Source organism: Salvelinus sp. IW2-2015, linkage group LG27 (assembly GCF_002910315.2).
Source record: "Salvelinus sp. IW2-2015 linkage group LG27, ASM291031v2, whole genome shotgun sequence".
Classification (NCBI taxonomy): Eukaryota; Metazoa; Chordata; class Actinopteri; order Salmoniformes; family Salmonidae; genus Salvelinus; species Salvelinus sp. IW2-2015.
Genome location: NC_036867.1, coordinates 16,485,125 through 16,508,825, shown reverse-complemented (window position 1 = coordinate 16,508,825; position 23,701 = coordinate 16,485,125). Strand labels below are relative to the sequence as shown.

At 43.9% G+C, this 23,701-nt stretch overlaps 1 protein-coding gene across 1 annotated transcript in view; it reads right to left on the bottom strand.

The window, feature by feature from the left end:
- malrd1 (MAM and LDL receptor class A domain containing 1) overlaps positions 1–23,701 on the bottom strand; it is a 118,782-nt gene that overhangs the window by 74,823 nt on the left and 20,258 nt on the right. The window contains exons 6-10 of the mRNA XM_070435448.1: positions 14,673–14,810; positions 14,004–14,162; positions 13,139–13,244; positions 11,907–12,280; positions 11,259–11,722 (exon numbers count right to left, since the gene is read on the bottom strand). Of these exons, the coding sequence (XP_070291549.1) occupies positions 11,259–11,722; positions 11,907–12,280; positions 13,139–13,244; positions 14,004–14,162; positions 14,673–14,810 (1,241 nt within the window). The remainder of the gene's footprint in view (positions 1–11,258; positions 11,723–11,906; positions 12,281–13,138; positions 13,245–14,003; positions 14,163–14,672; positions 14,811–23,701) is intronic.

The window sequence follows — 23,701 nt, the reverse complement described above, 5'->3', positions numbered from 1 at the left end:
GAATACACGAAGCTGGTACAAATATTTCTGGAAAATAGATTCCGATCAATTCTAAATAAATTCTATTTAATTACCACTAAAATTCCATGAAAACGATAGAATGGCAAACTAAATAAATGTGTAGACTATAGCAGCCTATAGGTAGGTAAATGGTGATTTCTTCCTTGTCTTCTCTCTCTCTCTCTGGGCCAAACGAGTTGGCCAAATCCGATGTAACAAGAACAGTTACAGACAGAAAACTCTACCAGGGGTTGCTAAAACATGTCGTACGCACTTGAACTCGCCAAACTGTCCATGTGCAAAAATACTGATTCACCATATGAACCATACCATCATACCCATGTGATTTAGGATCCAAATTCACTGCCTGTCCTTTCTGCACCACGAATCGAAAGGGGCTCAAATCACTCAATAACCTTCATGAAGATTTGACCTACATCTAATAGTCCTACTCATCACTTATTTGTATCGTTATTACAAATAGAAGATTATCACTTCTCACAATGGTGCTCGTTTACAAGATCACACGATTCATTATTATTTTACATAACAGTACCGAACATAGTAGCATATACTGTAGCATAGCAGGCCTACAACACCAAAAACACCTCCTCAGTCATTTTTTATCTGAAACTGAATAGTACAAAATAACTACTCATGAGGCCAAAACTCAACAACGAGCGCCCCTAGGCAGGATATCTACAAACAATACCCCATAATGACAACGCAAAAAACGTAAATATTACATTTACATAAGTATTTAGACCCTTTATTCAGTACTTTGTTGAAGCACCTTCGGCAGCGATTACAGCCTCGAGTCTTTTTGGGTATGACGCTACAAGCTTGGCACACATGTATTTGGGGAGTTTCTCCTATTCTTCTCTGCAGATCCTCTCAAGCTCTGTCAGGTTGGATGGGGAGTTTTGCTGCACAGCTATTTTCAGGTCTCTTCAGAGATCGTGTTCAAGTCCGGGCTCTGGCTGGGCCACTCAAGGACATTCAGAGACTTGTCCCGAAGCCACTCCTGCGTTGTCTTGGCTGTGTGCTTCTGGTCATTGTCCTGTTTGAAGGTGAACCTTTGCCCCAGTCTGAGTTCCTGAGCGCTCTGTACTTTTCTCCGTTCATCTTTTCGATCCTGACTAGTCCTCCAGTCCCTGCCGTTGATAAACATCCCCACAGCATGAACCACCACCATGGTTCACTGTAGGGATGGTGCCAGGTTTCCTCCAGACATGACGTTTGGCATTCAGGCCAAAGAGTTCAATCTTGGTTTCTGTCTGGCCACTCTACCATAAAGGCCTGATTGGTGAAGTGTTGCAGAGATGGTTGTACTCCTGGAAGGTTCTTCCATCTCCACAGAGGAACACTGGACCTCTGTTAGAGTGACCATTGGGTTTTTGGTCACCTCCCTGACCAAGGCCCTTCTCCTCCGATTGCTCAGTTTGGCCGGGCGGCCAGCTCTAGGAAGGGTCTTCGCGGTTCCAAACTTCTTCCATTTAAGAATGATGGAGGCCACTTTTCTTGGGGACCTTCAATGCTGCAGACATTTTTTGGTACCCTTCCCCAGATCTGTGCCTCGACAATTCCTTCGACCTCATAGCATGGTTTTTGCTCTGGCATGCACTGTCAAATGTGGGACCTTATATAGACAGGTGTGTGCCTTCTAAATCATGTCCTATCAATTGAATTTACCACAAGTGGACTCCAATCAAGTTGTAGAAACATTAAGGATGATCAATGGAAACAGGACGCACCTGAGCTCAATTTCGTGTCTCATAGCAAACGGTTTAAATACTTATGTAAATAAGGTATTTCTGTTTTTTTTTATACATTTGCAAAAAAATACTAAAAGCCAGTTTTCACTTTGTCATTTGGGGTATTGTGTGTAGGTTGGTGAGAAAAAAAATGGTACTTAATCCATTTTAGAATCAGGCCATAACATAACAAAAAGTCTGAATACTCTCCGAACGCACTGCATGCTTTGATTGAAACAAAATAGGCCTACGAGAAAGGATAATAGTTTGATAACGCTGTATGCTTAAATTCGCTCACAAAACAGTAATTCAACATCTAAATGCATATTCCCATGAAACTGATTGAGATCAAATGATTGGCATGCAGTTTAACTTGGTGTTTGAGGGAATTAAATATGTAAATGTTCTTGTGACAATACGTGTGGGCATAGGCAGACATTGCAATTGGAGGACGCATTTTATGCATAGACCAATTCTACAATGATATTCAATAGGCTACAAATTTTGATTCAGAAATGATTAAGTAATTCTGTTTTTATTATGCTCTCTCACCTAAAATAAATTGCACTACACCCTTTACTCCAACGCCTCTCTTCAAATCCAATTAACTGGTAGCTAGCAAGCTAATGAAATACTCCACCACTGACCACCCTCAGGTCTGTTCTATACTGAACAAAAATATAAACGCAACATGTAAAGTATTGGTCCCATGTTTCATGAGCTGAAATTAAAGATCCCAGAAAGGTTCCTTTCCATACGCACAAAAATCTTATTTCTCTCAAATGTTGTTTACATCCCTGTCAGTGAGCATTTCTCCTTTACCAAGATAATTCATCCATCTGACAGGTGTGGCATAACAAGAAGCTGATTAAACAGCAGGATCATTACACAGGTGCACCTTGTGCTCTAAAATGTACAGTTTTGTCACACAACACAATGCCACAGATGTCTCAAATGTTGAGGGAGTGTGCAATTGGCATGCTGACTGTAGGAATGTCCACCAGAGCTGTTGCCAGAGAATATAATGTTCATTTCTCTACCCTAAGCCACCTTCAATGTAGTTTTAGAGAATTTGGCAGTACATATAACCGGTCTCCCAACCACAGACCATGTGTATGGCGTTTTGTGGGCGAACAGTTTGCTGATGTCAACGTTGTGAACTGAGTGGGGTTATGGTATTGGCAGGCATAAGCTACGGACAACGAATACAATTGCATTTTATCTATGGCAATTTGAATGCACAAAAATACCGTGACGAGATCTTGAGGCCCATTGTGACCCCTTTGTTTTAAGGTATCTGTGACCAACAGATGCATATCTGTATTCCCAGTCATGTGAAATCCATAGATTAGAATCTAGTGAATTAATTTAAATTGACTGATTTCCTCATATGAACTGTAACTCAGTAAAATCTTTGAAATTGTTGCATGTTGCATTTATATTTTTGTTCAGTATATTAGAAATCCACACAGAGTGCGAATTATACCGTGACATTCGGGGGAGCCTATGGGGCCTAATATTTTGTATGGGCCTAATAATAAAGACCTAATTTAACAGTAAACATGTATTACATTTTAATGTGGCACGAACACAACCATTCATTATGTTTTCATCTGATTGTGAAGCAAATCACTTCAAAAAGTAGGCTACCTGCGGCTGTGCACGCTCGTCCATAATTCCAGCATCCAAACAGTGCACTGTGCACGTGCCATTTGATAAATGTTAAGAGATATCTGTTACAAACACCATAAGTATAATGACATTTGGTTATTGTCACTACAGTGGTGTGTATTCATGGATGCCACGGGAAGCCACACTTCCCCAAAAATGTGAACGACAAAAAAAGTATGGAAGAATGTTTCATAATTTTCCTTCAATTTGCAAGTGGCTCAATCTATCTCACTGGAGAGAGCGGTGAATTGTCATACTCTTTTTGGCCAGACAGTATCAGATACATGGGCTACACATACTGAGACAAAGGGGCGCTGTTTCGCTTGCTCAAATGTTTTCTTCGGCGAGGTTGATGCATCTTGCTGTCGGTGCGTGTCCCGGTCAAATTATCAATATTTAGAGACCATCCCCCAAAGTTAGACTTTTGTTGAGTTTAGAGGAAGTCATGTCTCATTCAGCAGATTTTACCTCTCCCTGGCTCCCCCGTAATTCGGACTGATAGAGCAACGTGTGAGTGAGTGAGTGAGTGAGTGAGTGAGTGAGTGAGTGAGTGAGTGAGTGAGTGAGTGAGTGAGTGAGTGAGTGAGTGAGTGAGTGAGTGAGTGAGTGAGTGAGTGAGTGAGTGAGTGAGTGAGTGTATGTAGTGAGCCTATCTCCTCCACCCTTAGAGGGCTGCTTTTACTCCTCCTACAGCTCACCTCAGGCCTGAGCCAATTAATCTGGACTGTTAATTGGATGTGAGCTGGAATAAACCCAAGTTTATTGGACAGAGGGGAGATATGCCGAGTCTAGGGAAGAACGTGACAACCCCTGACTACAGCATATTAGCTAGTGATTTAAATCAGGCCCTCTTTGCTTCAGTGCAATTAAGCCTTGTTCACACCGCAGACCTTAATGCTCAAATCAGTTTTCTTTTTCAAATCTGTTTTGGAATTCTGACTGCCCAAACAGCAAGTTACAAGTGACCAAATTGAATTTGTGTGTGTTCAGACAGCAGTCATTTGCTATCATGGCTACGCTAGTTGTCATAGTAACAATGGGTGTGTGCGCAGAAGTGTAGGTTGATTGGTGGTGGTGCTCATGCTTTTTTATCACTCAGAGGTTATGTAGCTAGCTAAGGTGACAACAATGCCTGCCATGGACGCTTCCCAGTTGTTTTGAGTGTTCAAAATCATACTGTAAGGGAGATCACGGGACTTCATTTCCAATTCTTAATCTTACCTCCACTTCAAGTTAAACCCCATTAGCTATAGTCAAAATAGCCATGGCGGCCACAAAAAGCAACATTACATGTGACATTTTTAGCCGGACTCGAGCAATAGCCACGGAAAAAGCCTCCAAGAAACAGCTAGCTTCAGAAAAAACTAGCCCCATTAGCCAGGAGCATGAGAACACGTCCCTTCCCAAGGCCCAACAACTGCCAACCTCATCCTCTGTTGAAGACATCCTTTTATTTATTTTATTTTGGCTGCGAGAGGGATATGCCCTATAGCCTAACCTAGGCCTACTAACGTTTTATCTTAGAGAGGAATATGCCCTATAGCCTAACCTAGGCCTACTAATGTTTTATATGAGAGAGGGATATGTCCTATAGCCTAACCTAGGCCTACTAATGTTTTATATGAGAGAGGGATATGTCCTATAACCTAACCTAGGCCTACTAATGTTTTATCTGAGAGGGATATGCCCTATAGCCTAACCTAGGCCTACTAACGTTTTATCTGAGAGAGGGATATACACTATAGCCTAACCTAGGTCTACTAACGTTTTATATGAGAGAGGGATATGCCCTATAGCCTAACCTAGGCCTACTAACGTTTTATATGAGAAAGGGATATGCCCTATAGCCTAACTTAGGCCTACTAAGGTTTTAGCCTTCTTTTATTTCACATTTTATGTGAAGTGAGAAAATTAACCATTTACAGCGTGTTATCTTGTCTGTAGAACATATAGGCTATTTGGCAGACACATCAACAGACCTAAGGAGAGGATCAGTGTGTCAAGTTGATGTTGATGTGTATGTTTGCCTTATTATTCTGTTGATATAACAAATAACTTATCCTATAGATTCCTCTTAGGGATTTGTTCCCTCATTTCTGTTTTTTTAGTTTAACCTTTATTTAACTAGGCAAGTCAGTTAAGAACAAATTCTTATTTACAATGACGGCCTACACCGGCCCAACCTGGACGACGCTGGACCAATTGTATGCCGCCCTATGGGACTCCCAATCACGGCCGGTTGGGATACAGCCTGGATTCGAATCAGGGTGTGTGCAGTGACGCCTCTAGCACTGAGTTGCAGTGCCTTAGACCGCTGCGCCACTCGGGATTAAGCCTATGTCCTTTGGAGGATTTATTTGTAGGCTGGGCTATTGCTTGTACTTACTTTATTTCTCCCTCTCTTTTTTTATTTTTTATTTTTTTTATCCCATTTTCTCCCCAATTTTCGTGGTATCCAATCGCTAGTAATTACTATCTTGTCTCATCGCTACAACTCCCGTACGGGCTCGGGAGAGACGAAGGTCGAAAGCCATGCGTCCTCCGAAGCACAACCCAACCAAGCCGCACTGCTTCTTAACACCTGTCTCTTATACACATCTAGATGTGTATAAGAGACAGGAGGAAACACTGTGTACCTGGCCCCCTTGGTTAGCGCGCACTGCGTCCGGCCCGCCACAGGAGTCGCTGGAGCGCGATGAGACAAGGATCTGTCTCTTATACACATCTAGATGTGTATAAGAGACAGGGTTAGCGCGCACTGCGTCCGGCCCGCCACAGGAGTCGCTGGAGCGCGATGCAAACCCTCCCTAACCCAGACGACGCTATGCCAATTGTGCGTTGCCCCACGGACCTCCCGGTCGCGGCCGGCTGCGACAGAGCCTGGGCGCGAACCCAGAGACTCTGGTGGCGCAGCTAGCACTGCGATGCAGTGCCCTAGACCACTCTCCCTCTCTTTTTAACTGTGGCCTGGACGGATGCTACATTGTCACTCAGTTAATGCGGGGCGGAGAGGATGAGGCGAAGAGGATGATTTTTAAATTTCATGCGATCGCAGCTGTAACTATTATCCACCCATGCCCAGAGATGACTTGCACTAGAGTTCGATAACTGTACAATGACTTTGACTCGTACCTTAGATCTACTGACATGGAACCGCCATGGGCTAGGTCCTGCAATAAAACGGAAAAAGATACTATGTGCTCTCAAAAAGGAAAAAGCAGACATTGCGCTATTACAAGAAACACACCTCCTGTGGTGCCAGTTTAGCGAACACGCTAAACTGAGCAGAGCTTGGGTGGGACAGGTGTATTTCTCATCTTTCAAATCTAACAATAGAGGCACAGCCATACTTATCCATAAGCATGTTCCATTCATAATTGACAAAAACATATCTGATCCAGAGGGAAGATTTACTATAATAACTGGGTCACTGTATGGGCAACCAATTACTATCTTAAATATATATACGCCCCTAACACAGATACTCCTTCATGTTAAAAATGATAACCCTGTTCAATGAGCATTGTGTTTCTTTTGGCAGACTGGAGATTTTAATTGTGCCCTCAACTCAACTCTGGACAAATCATCTCAAGTCCCCACCACAAACCCTAGATCGGCAAAGATGTTGAACTCTCTTACTAAAGCGATGGGACTGATAGATATCTGGAGAGAGACTAATAGCTCATCTATGGACTATACACACTACTCCGATGTCCATAACACCTACTCTCGTATAGATGACAATTTTATCCCAGTGAATTTCATGACTTCTGCCACTTGTACAATCGAACCCATAGCACTTTCAGATCATGTCTTTGTCCGACCTCTGCTTTGACCTCTGCAAAAACATCCCGAGGTCAAAGAATTTGGAAATTCAACACCTCCGTGTTATAAAACAAAGCATTCCATACATTGGTCACTTCATGGACAAACGACTACACACAAGACAACAAAGACTCTACTGTTTCTCCGGCCACAATGTGGGACGCTCCCAAAGCCACACTAAGAGGTTATCTAATTGCATATGCTTCCTCTAAGAAAAAAGCAATGGAAGCACACAGGTGCAGGTGCTTCCAAACAATCAACAGACAGCTCCTTCTGGAGTCAACTAAAAGCAGCCAAAGCCAAACTAAACTTGGACTATACTCGAGAGATAAAAAAATATGTTTTCTTCACTAAACAGAAATACCATGAGTATAGCAACAAGCCTAGCAGATTGCTTGCATACCAGTTTAAAAAAGAGCAGTCCAAGCATGCAATCATGGCAATCTGAACAGAAGATGACGAAGTCACTTACGATCCAGATAAGATACATTTGACTTTTCATGATTTCTACTGCAAATTATATACTTCTGAGAGAAAACATACAGAAGCAGAACTCGCTTCCTTCATAGAGGAATCTCGCTACCAAAACTATCGGAGACCGACCAAGAAGATCAACTCCCCCTTCACTCCCGAGGAGGTCCGAGAGGCAATTATCTCCATGCCACCTAACAAGTCCCCAGGCCCAGATGAATTTCCCAGAGAGTTCTACAAAGCTTTTTGGTCCCAGCTTAGCCCCATTTTCATGCCAATGCTGGATGGTTTTTGTGAAAACTGAGCTGTCCTAGACTCTATGTACACAGCTCCCATTACAGTGTTGCTCAAAAAAAGACAAGGACCCTCTATCCTGCTCGTCCTTCTAGCCCATAAGCTTGTTGGTTTTCGACTACAAAATAATTACCAAATTGCTCGCCAAATGACGAAACACTTTTCTTCCCAGAATAATAAAAGCGGACCAAACCGTCTTTTTGATATTATAGATCATGTAAACGCACAAAAGACCTCTGTCCTGCTGGCTTCACTGAATGCTGAGCAAGCGTTTGACAGGATGGAGTGGAGCTTTCTGTTCTCAGTCTTAGAAAAGTTCAATATGGGCACCAAACTTTAGTAAATGGATGAAGTCCCTATATTCTCATTCAAATGCCATGGTGTCTACTAACGGTCTGAACTCACACAGATTCCCTTTGAGATGTGGAACAAGACAGGAATGCTCGCTGTCCCCCCTGCTCTACTTGTTGGGGGTGGAGTTGATGAGGAGCGATCCAAGTATCATGGGGGTTTCTGCGGGCGGCCTTTAGAACAAGATTTCCCTCTACGCAGATCATGTCTTGCTCTACATATCCAACCCTGAGAAATCCCACCCTCCCATTTTAGACACAATTGCTCAGTACGGCAAGTTGTCAGGATATAAGATATATTTGAACAAATCCATTGTTTTCCCTTTCAATCTTCGACTCACCAGCTCTATGAAGACACTCTTCCCGTTCCATTGGAAGACAAAGGGGTTTCAATACCTTGGAATCTTTGTAACACCAGACCTGAATTGCCTTTTCAAGGAAAATGGTCTCCCACTCCTGGATCGAATCAAGAATGATCTCCTAACCTGGATTTCCCTCCCAATTAGCTTAGTCGGAAGAATCAATGCTATCCAGATGAACATCCTCCCTAGATTGAACTATTTATTTCAGATGCTCCCATGTTATCTCCCAGTTTATTTTTTCTAAACAACCAACCAAAGCATCACTAAATTTATATGGGGCAATAAAAAACCTAGGATCAAGTTCTCCATTCTATCGAAACCTGAATATAAGAGTTTTGCACTTCCCGGCCTTCAATTGTACTACAAATCCACAACATGTTAACATGGATCACAAACAGACAAGACTCAATGTAGGTTCAGATAGAGGCCCAATCCTGTGGTCCATTGCCCCTACGCTCAATTAAATTCAGGAATAACTTTAGTGAAGTGGGCAACATACCCAAAACCTTTGTGATTTACAATGTCCTACTTGCATGGAAGGACTGTAAGAAAATACCTTGGCATTTCCTCACAGATATGCTCTCACTCACCTATAATATGCAACCCGGACTTGCCCAAAGCCCTGAGTGATGCCAACTTTCATCTTCGGCATACTCTAGGGATTAGGACCATTTCAGATCTGTTTCATCAGAACACAACTATACTGAAATCCTTTCAAGAGTTCTGCAGTGAATTCAATGTGCCAAGATCCAATTTTTTTTCAAAAACATCTTCATATTAGACACGTAATTTCCTCATTCACTTCCAAGGGGAGCTTTGGAGCTCAGCTGAATGAAGTCGAGACCCTTCTTGCCACAGCACAATCCACCAAAGGCAAAATCTCCTATATCTATAGACTCCTTTCTGAGAATGTGGGCTCCTCCTTTACCCCTTTGAAAATAATCTGGGAAAAGGACCTTTGTCTGACTCAGTGAAGAGTTATGGGGCGGATGTTTGCGACAGGGTATACTGCTCCTCTACTAATATAAAAAAATATATATATATCTTTTTTTTTACAGATTTCTCTATAGAATGAATACAGACATTTCTCCTGATTGTAAAAGATGTACCTCTGAAAGTGGAACTTACTGTATATGCATGTATTTTGGAGTTGTAGAGAGATGATCAGATTTGGGCAATCCATACATACTGCTGCACAGAACATACTAGATGTACAGTTTGATATGACCCCGTGTCTCTATCTTCTTAATGTCCAACAGGACTTTGTTCTTGATCCAGACAGAGAAAATGTGTTTAGGACTATCACATACTGTAACGGCAGATTTCCTCCTCTTCGTGTTACTAACACGAAAGACAAACACCCACAAACACACACGTGAACCCCGGCTGCCTAAGTATGATTCTCAATCAGGGACAACGATTGACAGCTGCCTCTGATTGAGAATCATACCAGGCCGAACGCACAAAACCCCAACATAGAAAACAACACATAGACAACCCACCCAACTCACGCCCTGACCATACTAAATAAATACAAAACAAGAGAAAACAGGTCAGGAACGTGACACATACTATCACTACCTACTGTGGGCTTCTAATTCTTCTCCTACATTTAACATGTTGATTTTCTTCCTCTTGAAAAGCTCACTTATAACATCTGCAAGAGACAGCCCAGGTTTGATAGATTGGTCTCCACTACACAACTATATTTCAAAACTGGACAGAGTGAATCGGGTGATTAGAGAAATGTGTGTATATACTGTACATGTTTTGTAAGGTGCTGCAAAACAAATTCCTTGCTCGTTGTCTCAGCTAAAGCTGGAAATAGCTATGATCACAGATAGTGCTGCTGCAAATATGTTTTTGTTTTTGTTTTATTTATTATATTATTTATGTCTGCCACATTTGAATGTGGAATGTGTTTTGTTTGTTAATAAAACTTTAAATCTTAAAAAAAAAAAAATCATAGTATAAGAACACTTTAAAAATATGCAACTTTCAAAACAAGTCCTTTTTGACTATCCACAGCAGTCAACTAGCTAGCTAGGTAGCTGTTACGCTTTCTAGAACATTCACTAATTTGTTTGTAAACAATTAACAAGCCCGTTAGCTACAACTTGTTCTTGTCAAAAATGTCAGAGTAGCTAGCAAGCAACAAGATGTGCCTCAGAGCACATCTTGAGTCTCAGAGCAGTGACGGGCATCTCTTTAGGAGGTACAAGTGTGGTTTGATAGCAGAAACACCACTAAACCAACCATCCCTCAGAAAGGCTCACCAGACGACAACAGCAATAAACCATCACATATAAAGATTCTCTCTGGCACTAATTTGAAGAGTTTTGAATGAGTTACCTATAGGTTTGCAAAAGAGGGAACTTTCCCCAAATTCCCTGTTTGTCCAGAAATCCTGATTGGAGGATTCCCCAATTTCCTGCTTATTCCCTCCTGATTCCAGGAAACGTCCAATCTGGGATTTCTAGAAAACCTGGGAATTTTGGGAAAGTTTACCAGAATTTTGCAACCCTAGTTACCTGGAAGGGCTTGGCGCTGTTGAGGTAGAGAGTTTTCCTGTGCCACAGGTTGCCCTGGTCGCCGTAGCGCACCCACAGCATGTGACCGTGGCCGGGCTTGGTGGTCCTCATGTACACGGCCAGGCGGAACACATGAGACCCAAACATGTGGTAGTGGAAGCGGAACACACAGGGGTGGCGGGGGCCTGTGGCGAGGCTGGGCATTCCGTTACCACGGTTCAGGGTAGGCTGGAACACTGGGCTGACCAGCACAGCCGTGTCCTTAAACTCCTGGGGGGCAGAGGACTCGATGTACAGGTAGTGACCGTTGACGTTGCCCAGGGTATGGTCCTTCCAGGGGCCAGTTTGGAGGGTGGGCGTTGGGCCCTGGATGTGCGTCCAGTCAAAGATGTCACCTCCCTTGTGGCTCTGCTCCTGGGTCCAGCTACACAGTCCCTGTTCAAAGTCACAAATCAGCTCCGCGGCTGAGAGAGGAAGAGATGGAGAGGAAGACAATATTGACAGAGAGAAAGTATGGTGCTATAAGAGCCAAGTGCTTAGCCAAAACGTTCATATTTTGTTGTATGTTCTAGTATCTCACACATATACTGTACATTCTATTTTGATTGTATGGTTGCCTATGTGTCTGTCTGTGTGAGTATGACTCACAGCAGTCCTCCTCGTCCGAGCCATCCCCACAGTCGTCCACCAGGTCACAAAGCTGCAGGTGCTCCACACATGCCCGGCTCCGCAAGCAGTGGAAGTGGGTGTGGCTGGGGCACTGCCCCGCCTCCACCGCTGGGGGCAACAAGCAGTTTTGGAAGCTGATGTCGTCCAGGGCGGAGACTCCATCAAACACGCCCAGGCTGAGCTTAGCCAATAAGAACTGGAAGGGCTGAGTGATTCGGCCCAGCTGCACCGTGACCCGGTTCCAGTGGTTCCCTTGGTTATAGAGGGTTTGCCACAGCACGGTGGTGTTGTCCATGCCAGCGATACGCAGGTACATTTCTGCAGCACCCACCGAGATGCCTGAGTTATAATGCCTGGGTGTGTGGGGGTAGAGAGGGATAATAGTTTACGTCCCAAATGGCAAACTATTCCCTCTATAGTGCACTACTTGGCTCTGGTCAAAAGTAGTGCACTATGTAGGGAATAGGTGGCCATTTGGGATGCAGTCATTACATACTACTGATACATAACAGCCATTTGACCAGGCTGATTTGCAACCCATCACAGTTTTCTGTTGAAGTGTACTTCATTTCTTGAGATGAGGTAATGATTTGTCCAGGAATGATAATGTAACATGCCAGACATTAAACGTGAACATTTCTGCTTGCTCTGGAGAAAACGAAATTGATAAACCCTTGAACTGCAATTTTCTGACAAATGTAGCATTCCAATCATCCAAAGGAAATATACCATCTGTCTTCTGACAGGGATGTTAAACAGCCATAAAAGTGTCATAATGTGACCGATTCAGATGCACGTCTCACTACTGACTGAAGCTACGAAATGGGATATGCTCATAGAGCAAAAAGAGAGGGAGAGAGAGAGAGGCAGAGCTAGTGAAATACTGCACTTGAACATCTATAACTCAAATTGGCAGTTTTAAACAGCAGAGCTTTAGATAGGCATGTGATATATCTACAGACCAATGAGTTCAGGAGAAATTCAGCTTTATCTCAATTCATGCCTATTTTCTTGAGAGAGACAGCGGTAAATATTTTGTATGTACCACAATGTCACGGTGCCCCATAGAGAAAGTGAGCTACTGAACTGAGATAATCACAAGCTATACCCTGAGGCACCCTAGTGTGGAAATAACATCAGGCCCATTACTGAACCATGAGGAATGGAATCTTCTAATGGCGTTTGTAAGATAACAGGGTCATCATCCTCACCAGAAGGTCATGGTGCACCCAGAGGCTGACTGGCGGTACTGGGGGCCCCGGAGAAAAGCCTTCTGGGAAATACTGCTACTGTTCTTCAAGACAAACATAAAGTGGCCTGCAATGAGATGGGAAAGCTTTTCAAAACCAGAGGCAGAGGAGAACTTTACAACAGCATAAAAACCTGAAAATAGCAGAGCCGAGAGAAATGGACGGAGAGAAAGAAGGAGGGGGGAGAGAGGGAGGGAGGAATATAAAAAATATATCCCATATAAAAAAAAACATGAGGAAGAAGCCATAAACGTACAACAATTAACCTGATTACAAAAAAATATATATTTGAAAATGCAGAGGAAGAAGAGCACGTAAAGTTTGGGAGTGGGTGAAATACTGCGCAGAGGTGTGTGGTTTTTAATACCAGGCGGGGGAGATGTCGATTTCCCCTCTATTATTCAGATGGCTGAGAAAGCGTTTCTCTCTCTCCAGACGCCGCTGCTCTCTCCGGCTCTGTACTTACAGAATCACCAGCCGGGGCATTTTCTGAAGAAGTGATTGATTTAATCTGTGAGTAATATTATTTTATTCTGCCTCTTATTTCCAAACCGACAGCATCGAGCCGACACCACACAGCCTCTTATCGGGCAATCACACCTCTGTGCTTATTCCATTAGCTCGCTCTGTGGGGGGTGGGGGAGATAACTATTTTCAGACCGCAGTCGCAGTGTTGCCTAGCTCTGGTTCAAGGTGCTAGGTGCGATTTTCTGACACTGATGCTGTTAGGAAGCAGCACGTAACACCCTGGACCAGAGCTAAGCGTTACTCTGCTGTGTTTGGAGTGTTGTGTGGTCTTGTGTTGACAGTGACACCTCCCTCCTACCCTGGCTGCTGTTGGTGGAGTGGTCCAGAGGAGGGATCTGGCCCTGGTGGTCCAGTGGTACGGTCACTGCTGAGCCCCTGACCCAGTCGAAACCATCGCCCTGGGCAAAGCCATACTCATGCCAGCCACAAGAGTCACTCTCAAAGTCACAGAAGGAGCCTGGGTGAAGAGAGAGCATATGTAAGTAAGTGTATCTCAAGCTTGCTTGTGTTATTCTCTGGGATTTCGGTGTACTTTTTAAACTGTAGTAACGTTTTACCGCAAAATAAATCAAATCAACAAGACAATGGATTCAATGGCATCTAGCAGAGGGAGGGTCAATGCCATCTACGTTCCAGTCAATGCATGGATTTAAATGCTTTCCTACGGTGAAATTCAATAGGAATGGAACTGACCCCCTTTCTGGCCTCCGGACTACATTTGACTAATTCATAGCTTCGACTACATTGGACAATGAAGAAGTACTCTTACATCAAACGTCAAAAACCTGAAGGATCAAACGTGATCATTACTGATATAGCCTACAACTGTAGCAGAAAAAATGATGATAATTGAAACTACAAAAAGACAGAAGCTTGAGCACAGCACCTGGGATACGCCCAGGGTTGTTTATGGGATTTGGAGTTTGGTGTGTTTGTTACTTGGCATTTTTGGCAACAGGGTTCTTACGGCAGCTGGCTTCATCCTCCCCGCCAGGACAATGTGGGGTGAAGTCACACACCTTGCCCTCATCAATACACTCCCCACTGACACAGGTAAAGGAGGAGGGGGGGCACAGAAGGACTGGGGACAGAGGAACACTGTTATCTGGGTCTGGGAATGAAAGCAGATAAAGAACATGGAAAGGAAGAAATACACATATCACATGACAAGACAATGCTATTACTGGTAGCAGTACACAATGTGGACAAATGGCATCTTATCCCCTATATAGTGCCCTACTATAGGCCCTGGTCAAAAGTAGTGCACTACAGTGACTTCAGAAAGTATTCACACCCCTTGACTTTTTCAAATTTTGTTGTGTTACAAAGTTGGATTAAAATTTATTTATTTGTAATTTTTTGTCAACGATCTACACAAAATACTCTGTAGAGCTTTGAGGGCACTAAGGTGTTGAACGCTGAGCTGTAGTCAATGAATAGCATTCTCACATAGGTGTTCCTTTAGTCCAGGTGGGAAAGGGCAGTGTGGAGTGCAATAGAGATTGCATCATCTGTGGATCTGTTGGGGCGGTATGCAAATTGAGTGTGTCTAGGGTTTCTGGGATAATGGTGTTGATGTGAGCCATGACCAGCCTTTCAAAGCACTTAATGGCTACAGACGTGAGTGCTACGGGTCGGTAGTCATTTAGGCACATCGGCTGCGGAGAGCGTGATCACACAGTCTTCAGGAACAGCTGGTGCTCTCATGCATGTTACAGTGTTATTTGCCTCGAAGCGAGCATAGAATTCGTTTAGCTCGTCTGGTAGGCTCGTGTCATTGGGCAGCTCTCGGCTGTGCTTCCCTTTGTAGTCTGTAATGGTTTGCAAGCCCTGCCACATCCAACGAGCGTCAGAGCCGGTGTAGTACAATTCGATCTTAGTCCTGTATTGATGCTTTGCCTGTTTGAGGGTTCGTCGGAGGGCATAGCGGGATTTCTCATAAGCTTCCGGGTTAGAGTCCCGCTTATTGAAAGCAGCAGCTCTAGCCTTTAGCTCAGTGTGGATGCATCTTGTAATCCATGGCTTCTGGTTAGGGTATGTAAGTACGGTCACTGTGGGGACGACGTCATCGATGCACTTATTGATGAAGCCAATGTCTGATGTGGTGTACTCCTCAATGCCATTGGAGGAATCCCAGAACATATTCCAGTCTGTGCTAGCAAAACAGTCCTGTTGCTTAGCATCTGCTTCATCCGACCACTTTTTTATTGATCTAGTCACTGGTGCCTCCTGCTTTAATTTCTGCTTGTAAACAGGAATCAGGAGGATAGAATTATGGTCAGATTTGCCAAATGGAGGGTGAGGGAGAGCTTTGCATGCGTCTCTGTGTGTGGAATATAGGTGGTCCAGAGTTTTTTTCCCCCTCTGGTTGCGCATTTAACATGCCGATAGAAATTTGGTAAAACGGATTCAGGTTTCCCTGCATTAAAGTCCCCGGCTACTAGGAGCTCCGCCTCTAGGTGAACGTTTTCTTGTTTGTTTATGGTGGAATACAGCTCACTCTGACTGTGGTGGTATGTAAACAGCTACGTAAAATACAGATGAAAACTCTAGGTAGATAGTGTGGTCCACAGCTTATCATGAGATACTCTACCTCAGGCGACCAATAGCTCGAGACTTCCTTAAATAGTGTACCAGCTGTTATTTACAAAAATATATAGTCCGCCGCTCCTTGTCTTACCAGACGCCGCTGTTCTATCCTGCCGGTATAGCATGTAACCAGCCAGCTGTATGTTGATAGTGTTGTCGTTCAGCCACGACTCCATGAAGCATAAGATGTTACCGTTTTTAATGTCCCGTTGGTAGTTTAATCTTCCGCGTAGCTCGTAAATTTTATTCTCCAAAGATTGCACGTTTGCTAGCAGAATGGAGGGAAGTGGGGGTTTATTCGATCGCCTACGAATTCTCAGAAGGCGGCCCGCCCTTTGGCCCCTTTTTCTCCGCCTCATCTTCATGCAAATCGCGGGGATCTGGGTCTGTTCCCGAGAAAGCAGTATATCCTTTGCGTCGGGCTCGTTAGAGTTGTGAAAGTAAAAAATTATTCTGCTAGTCCATGGTGAATAATCACAGTCCTGATGTCTAGAAGTTATTTTCGGTCATAAGAGACGGTAGCAGCAACATTAGGAACAAAATAAGTAAAAAAATTAAGTTACAAACAAAGAAAATAAACAAACAAAAAACACAAAAGGTTGAGGACACATAAAACATCTGCCTTCCTCTACGGCACCATTGATACACCATCCAAAATGTAATTAAGAACTTCACCATGCTTAAAGAAATATTTATTGTCTGCTTTTTTTATGTTTACCATTCTACCAATAGGTGCCCTTCTTTGCAAGGCAACCTCTGTGGTCTTTGTGGTTGATTCTGTGCTTGCAATTCACTGCTCGACTGAGGGACCTTACATATAATTGTATGTGTGGGGTACAGAGATGAGGTAGTCATTCACAAATCATGTTCAACACTATTATTGCACACAGAGTGAGTTCATGCAACCTATTATGTGACGTGTAAGCAAATGTTTAGTCCTGAACTTATTTAGGCTTGCCATAACAAAGGTGTTGATTAGTTATTGACCCAAGACATTTCAGCTTTTCATTTTTTCATCAGCTTTTCATTCCACTTTGAGATTATGGGGTATTGTGTGTAGGTCAGTGAGAAAATTCATAATTTATTCCATTTTAAATTCAGGCTGTAACACAACAAAAGTCAATGAGTCAAGGGGTGTGAATACTTTCTGAAGGCACTGTATATAGGGAATAGGGTGCTATTTGAGACGCAGTCTTCGTGATTCAGACAGAGCTCTATGTTATGTCTTGTACACATGCAGGCACTTACAGACATGATATCTATCCCGTGCACGTTTTTCATAAAGCTCCACTCATGGGAAATCACTGTGCACTAAAGAGAGCTACCCTTAAATCAAGTCTTCATCCTCCATAAGAGTAAGTACATTATGTTGTTATGGCAGAGAGGATTTTGATTGGACCATGAAGTGATGAGAACCAATGGGAGCGTAGAGTTATTTAGATCAATATTGAGCCGTAGACTCTATCTCTTAATTGGACTGAAATTAAATTCTGGCTTTTATATGAGAAGTATTGGAAACACGATTAAATAAAATAGTCCAATTTTCAGATGGGTTCTGGCTGAATATTGAAAAAAAAGGCCTCTCTTCTCATTTCTTTGAGTAAGAACAGTTACTCACAAACATTGGAAAACTTGAAAAACAGAATATACAGACATGTACAGGAAGTTCATGCATAGTTCCTCTGTTGCACTTGGATACTGTGGACTATAGTGCCGCCTGTGAGTTGTATCTGTTCGAAATACAGTAGGACCATCAGGCTGTGTTTTAGAACAGATAGCAGGTCTATGGTAGCCTGGCAATCCAGACCGCATGGTACAACGCAAGCTGTCTACTTTGAGTTTGATATTAGTCAGGCTACATAAATGTACAGGAAGGTCATGCTTAGTTCCTCTGTTGTACTTGGATACTATAGACGAGTGGTTCTCAAACCTCTGCTCTGGAACCCCGAGACTATTCACAATTTGTTGTAGCCCTGATCTAGCTCACCTGATTCACCTAGTCAAGGGTCGACGATTAGCTGACAAGTTGTATCAGGTGTGCTAGCTCTGCAATAAATCAAATACACGGAGTGGCAAGGATCCCCTACAGGAGAGGTTTGAGAACTACTACTATACACTATAGTGACTGAGTTGTATATGTTTGAAATAAAACCATACGGTTCTGTTTTGGAGGAGGTATCAAGTCTATGGCCTGGCCCTAGTATCTTGTGAATGAATGGGGTAAAAAATAAAATGTCCCTTCCCCTTGTAGCCTTCGCTAATAAAGACGCCTATCTCCTGGATCGACTCCAGCAACATGAGTTGTGACTGACAGAGAGATCCAGGCTGCGTACCAAATGCCACCCTATTCCCTACATAGTGCACTACTTTTAGTAATGCATTATGTAGGGAATCGGGTTGCATTTGGGACACAGGCATAGAGAGATCCAGACTGAGGAGCCAGCAGCCAGAAAGACACCCATTCAGTTCCTCTCCAGAGCCCCAGACAAAATAACTAAGAAAATCACTGGAACGGGTCAAAATGATTAATTTGGAGCAGCGTGTTCCACACACACATGCCCACCCACCCACCCACCCACCCACCAACCCACTCACAATCATCCAAAAAGACAAGACATCCAAATCCCTTTCAACACACACAAAAGTACACGAGCATCCACTGACATCTACCTAAGCAAAGTGTGTTTGTGTGTGTAAGTGTATGTATATATGTGTGTGTGTATGTGTGCATGCATGTGTGTCCCTTTGGAGATACACTGAGTGTACAACACCTTAAGAACACCTGCTCTTTCCATGACATAGACTGACCAGGTGAATACAGGTCAAACCTATGATCACTTATTAACCCAAATTTGATTCAGGGGACGGGAAGATTTACAAGAACCTGTTTCTGTCATGTTTCATCCTGTATCCATGGTTTCCGTTTAATCGTGGGGTATTATTTATGGTTCTAAGCCCATTACTTGTGACAAAGCACTGTATTTATAACCGTTGTGGGGAAATATTTAACTGCTGCAAATTTGCAGCCGAACTGGAGGTGAGATGAATAATAAAGAAGCCAATGTAACTGAACAAAATGACACGTGGTTAGATATAAAAGACGTGAGCTACATATCCAAAGAGGCTTTTCTTGGCTAAAAACACAATAATTAGTTTGTAATCTGTTGTGTATTCCTATTAGGCGAAACTGTAATATAGAGTGCATTCGGAAAGTATTCATACCCCTTGACTTTTTTCACATTTTGTTACGTTACAGCCTTACGCTAAAATTGATTAAATCGTTTTTCCCCCCTCATCAATCTACACATAATACCTCATAATGACAAAGCAAAAACAGGTTTTTAGAAATACAGGTCGCAGTGGTGGGTAGTATATGGAGCGTTTCAGACAAAACGGATGGCACTGTGATAGACTGCATCCAATTTGCTGAGTAGAGTGTTGGAGGCTATTTTGTAAATGACATCACCGAAGTCAAGGATCAGTAGGATAGTCAGTTTTACAAGGGTATGTTTGGCAGCATGAGTGAAGGAGGCTTTGTTGCGAAATAGGAAGTCGATTCTAGATTTAACTTTGGATTGGAGATGCTTAATATATGTGTCTGGAAGGAGAGTTTACAGTCTAGCTAGAAACCTAGGTATTTATAGCTGTCCACATATTCTAAGTCAGAGCTGTCCAGAGTAGTGATGCTAGTCGGGCAGGCGGGTGCGGACAGCAATCGGTTGAAGAGCATGCATTTCGTTTTACTAGCATTTAAGAGCAGTTGGAGGCCACGGAAGGAGTGTTGTATGGCATTGAAGCTCGTTTAGAGGTTTGTTAACACAGTGTCCAAAGAAGGAGCCAGATGTATACAGAATGGTGTCGTCTGCATAGAGGTGGATCAAAGAATCACCAGCAGAAAGAGCGACATCATTGATATATACAGAGAAAAGAGTCGGCCCGAGAATTGAACCTTGTGGCACCCCCATAGAGACTGCCAGAGGTCCGGACAACAGTGCCTCTGATTTGACACACTGAACTCCTTCTGAGAAGTAGTTGGTGAACCAGGCGAGGCAGTCATTAGAGAAACCAAGGCTGTTGAGTCTGCTGATAAGAACATGGTGATTGACAGAGTCAAAAGCCTTTGCCAGGTTGATGAAGATGGCTGCACAGTACTGTCTTTTATCGATGTAGGTTATGATATCGTTTAGGATCTTGATCGTGGCTGAGGTGCACCCATGACCAGCTCGGAAACCGGATTGCGTAACGGAGAAGGTACGGCAGGATTTGAAATGGTCGGTAATCTGTTTGTTCACTTGGCTTTCGAAGACAGGCAGGGCAGGATGGATATAGATCTGTAACAGTTTGGGTCTAGAGTGTCTCCCCCTTTGAAGAGGGGGATGACCGCGGCCGCTTTCCAATCTTTAGGAATCTCACGATACGAAAGAGAGGTTGAACAGACTAGGAATAGGGGTTGCAACAATGGCAGTGGATAATTTTAGGAAGAGAGGTTCCAGATTGTCTAGCCCAGCTGATAGAGATCCAGATTTTGCAGCTCTATCAGAACATCAGCAGTCTGGATTTGGGTGAAGGAGAAGCGGGGGGGGGCGGGGGCCTTTGGGCCAGTTGCTGCGGGGTGTGCAGAGCTGTTGGCCGGGGTTGGGGTAGCCAGGTGAAAAGCATGTCCAGCCGTAGAGAAATGCTTATTGAAATTCTCGATTATCGTGGATTTATTGGTGATGACAGTGTTTCCTAGCCTCAGTGCAGTGGGCAGCTGGGAGGAGGTGCTCTTATTCTCCATGGACTTTACAGTGTCCCAAAGCTTTTTGGAATTAGTGCTGCATGATGCAAATTTCTGTTTGAAAAAGCTAGCCTTTGCTTTCCTAACTGCCTGTGAATATTGGTTCCTGACTTCCCTGAAAAGTTGCATATTGCGGGGACTTTTCGATGCTAGTGCAGTACACCACAGGATGTTTTTGTGCTGGTCAAGGGCAGTCAAGACTGGAGTGAACCAATGGCTATATCTGTTCTTAGTTCTACATTTTTTGAAAGGGGCATGCTTAATTAAGATAGTGAGGAAAGAACTTTTAAAGAACAACCAGGCATCCTCTACTGACGGGATGAGGTCAATATCCTTCCAGGATACACAGGTCAGGTCGATTAGAAAGGCCTGCTCGCAGAAGTGTTTTAGGGAGCGTTTGACAGTGATCGTTTGACCGCGGACCCATAACGGACGCAGGCAATGAGGCAGTGATCGCTGAGATCCTGGTTCAAAACAGCAGAGGTGTATTTAGAGAGCAAGTTGGTCAGGATGATATCTATGAGGGTGCCCATGTTTACGGATGTGGGATTGTACCTGGTAGATTCCTTGATAATTTGTGTGAGATTGAGGGCATCTACCTTAGATTGTAGGATGGCCGGGGTGTTAAGCATATCCCAATTTAGGTCACCTAACAGTACGAACTCTGACGATAGATGGGGGCAATCAATTCACATATGGTGTTCAGGGCACAGCTGGGAGCTGAAGGGGGGTCTATAACAAGTGGCAACAGCGAGGGACTTATTTCTGGAGATGGATTTGTAAAAGTAGAAACTCGAACTGTTTGGGCATAGACCTGGATAGTATGACAGAACTCTGCAGGCTATCTCTACAGTAGATTGCAACTCCGCCCCCTTTAGTAGTTCTATCTTGATGGAAAATTTTGTAATTGGGGATGGAAATTTCAGAATTTTTGGTGGCCTTCCTAAGCCAGGACAAATGAGAGCACCTGGGGACACACAGGGCCTGGGTTAACCTCTACATCACCAGAGGAACAAAGGAGGAGTAGGATGAATGTACGGCTAAAGGCTATAATTACTGGTCGTCTAGTGCGTTGGGAACAGAGAATTAAAGGAGCAGATTTCTGGGCGTGGTAGGATAGATTCAGGGCATAATGTACAGACAAGGGTATGGTAGGGTGCGAGTACAGTGGAGGTAAACCTATGCATTGAGTGACGATGAGAGAGGTTGCATCTCTGGAGACGCAAGTTAAGCTAGGTGCGGTCTCCGTATGTGTGGGTGGTGGGACAAAGGCGCTATCTGAGGCATGTTGAGCGGGACTAGGGGCTTAACAACAGTATACAAGGCATATTGACATTAGAGAGAGGCATAAAGCAATCACAGGTGTTTATTGGGAGAGCTAAGACAACAATGGGTAAGACAACAACAGGTAAACAGCTAAGACAACAACAACGGGTAAATGGCGATAAATGGGCAGAGAGGGTCAGTTAGCTACACACAGGGCCTGAGTTCGAGGCTGGGGCCGACAGATAAACAAAATGAAGTACCGTGTTAATGAACAGTCCAGCAAGCATCAGCTGTGTAGCCGAGTGATCATAGAGTCCAATGAGCAGCAATAGATGAAACAGGGAGCCATTCAGTAGTCGTTACTACGCTAGGCGAGCGGGAGACACAGCGTTCAGAAAGCTAGCGGGCTGGGGCTAGCAGATGGGTCTTCACCGACATCCACAACGCAGTTGCCCGGTTGAGAGCACATCGGCCGAATTACGTCAACAGACCAGCAGACCAGTCGTGATGGATCGGCGGGGCTCCGTGTCAACAAAGGGTCCAGGCCAATTGGCAAAGAGGTATTGTAGTTGGTGTACTTCGTTTGTTAGCCGGGAGATAGGCCTAGCTTGAGGCTAGCTCGAGGCTAACTGGTGCTTGCTTCTGGACAAGGGCGTTAGCCACAATAGCCACTCGGTAGCAGCTAGCTAGCTGTGATGAGCCAGTGTAATGGTCCAGAGCTTGCGGCAGGAATCCGGTAAAAAGCAGTCCGATATGCTCAGGGCTGATATCGCGCTGTGCAGACTGGCAGGTATTATCCAAGGTCTAAAAAAATAGCAGATCCATACCACATTGGGTGAGGCGGGTTGCAGGAAGGTATATTTAATCCGAAAATGGAAAAAAGAGACTGAAATATATTGTAATGTATACAAAAAATACAAAAAAAAACTGAATATTTACACGGGACAAAAACAAACACGTCTTACTGCTACGCCATCTTGGATCCATCCCCACAGCAATGATGTCGCCACCAACATGCTTCACCGTAGGGATGGTGCCAGGTTTCCTCCAGACATGATGCTTGGCATTCAGGCCAAAGGGTTCAATCTTGGTTTCATCAGACCATGTGCCTTTTACTGAGGAGTGGCTTCTGTCTGGCGACTCTACCATAAAGGCCTGATTGGTGGAGTGCTGCAGAGATGGTTTACCTTCTGAAAGGTTCTCCCATCTCCACAGAGGAACTCTGGAGCTCTGTTTAAATGACCATCAGGTTCTTGGTCACCTCCCTGACCAAGGCCCTTCTCCCCCGAATGCTCAGTTAGGCAGGGCGGCTAGCTTTAGGAAGTCTTGGTGGTTCCAAACTTCTTCCATTTAAGAATGATGGA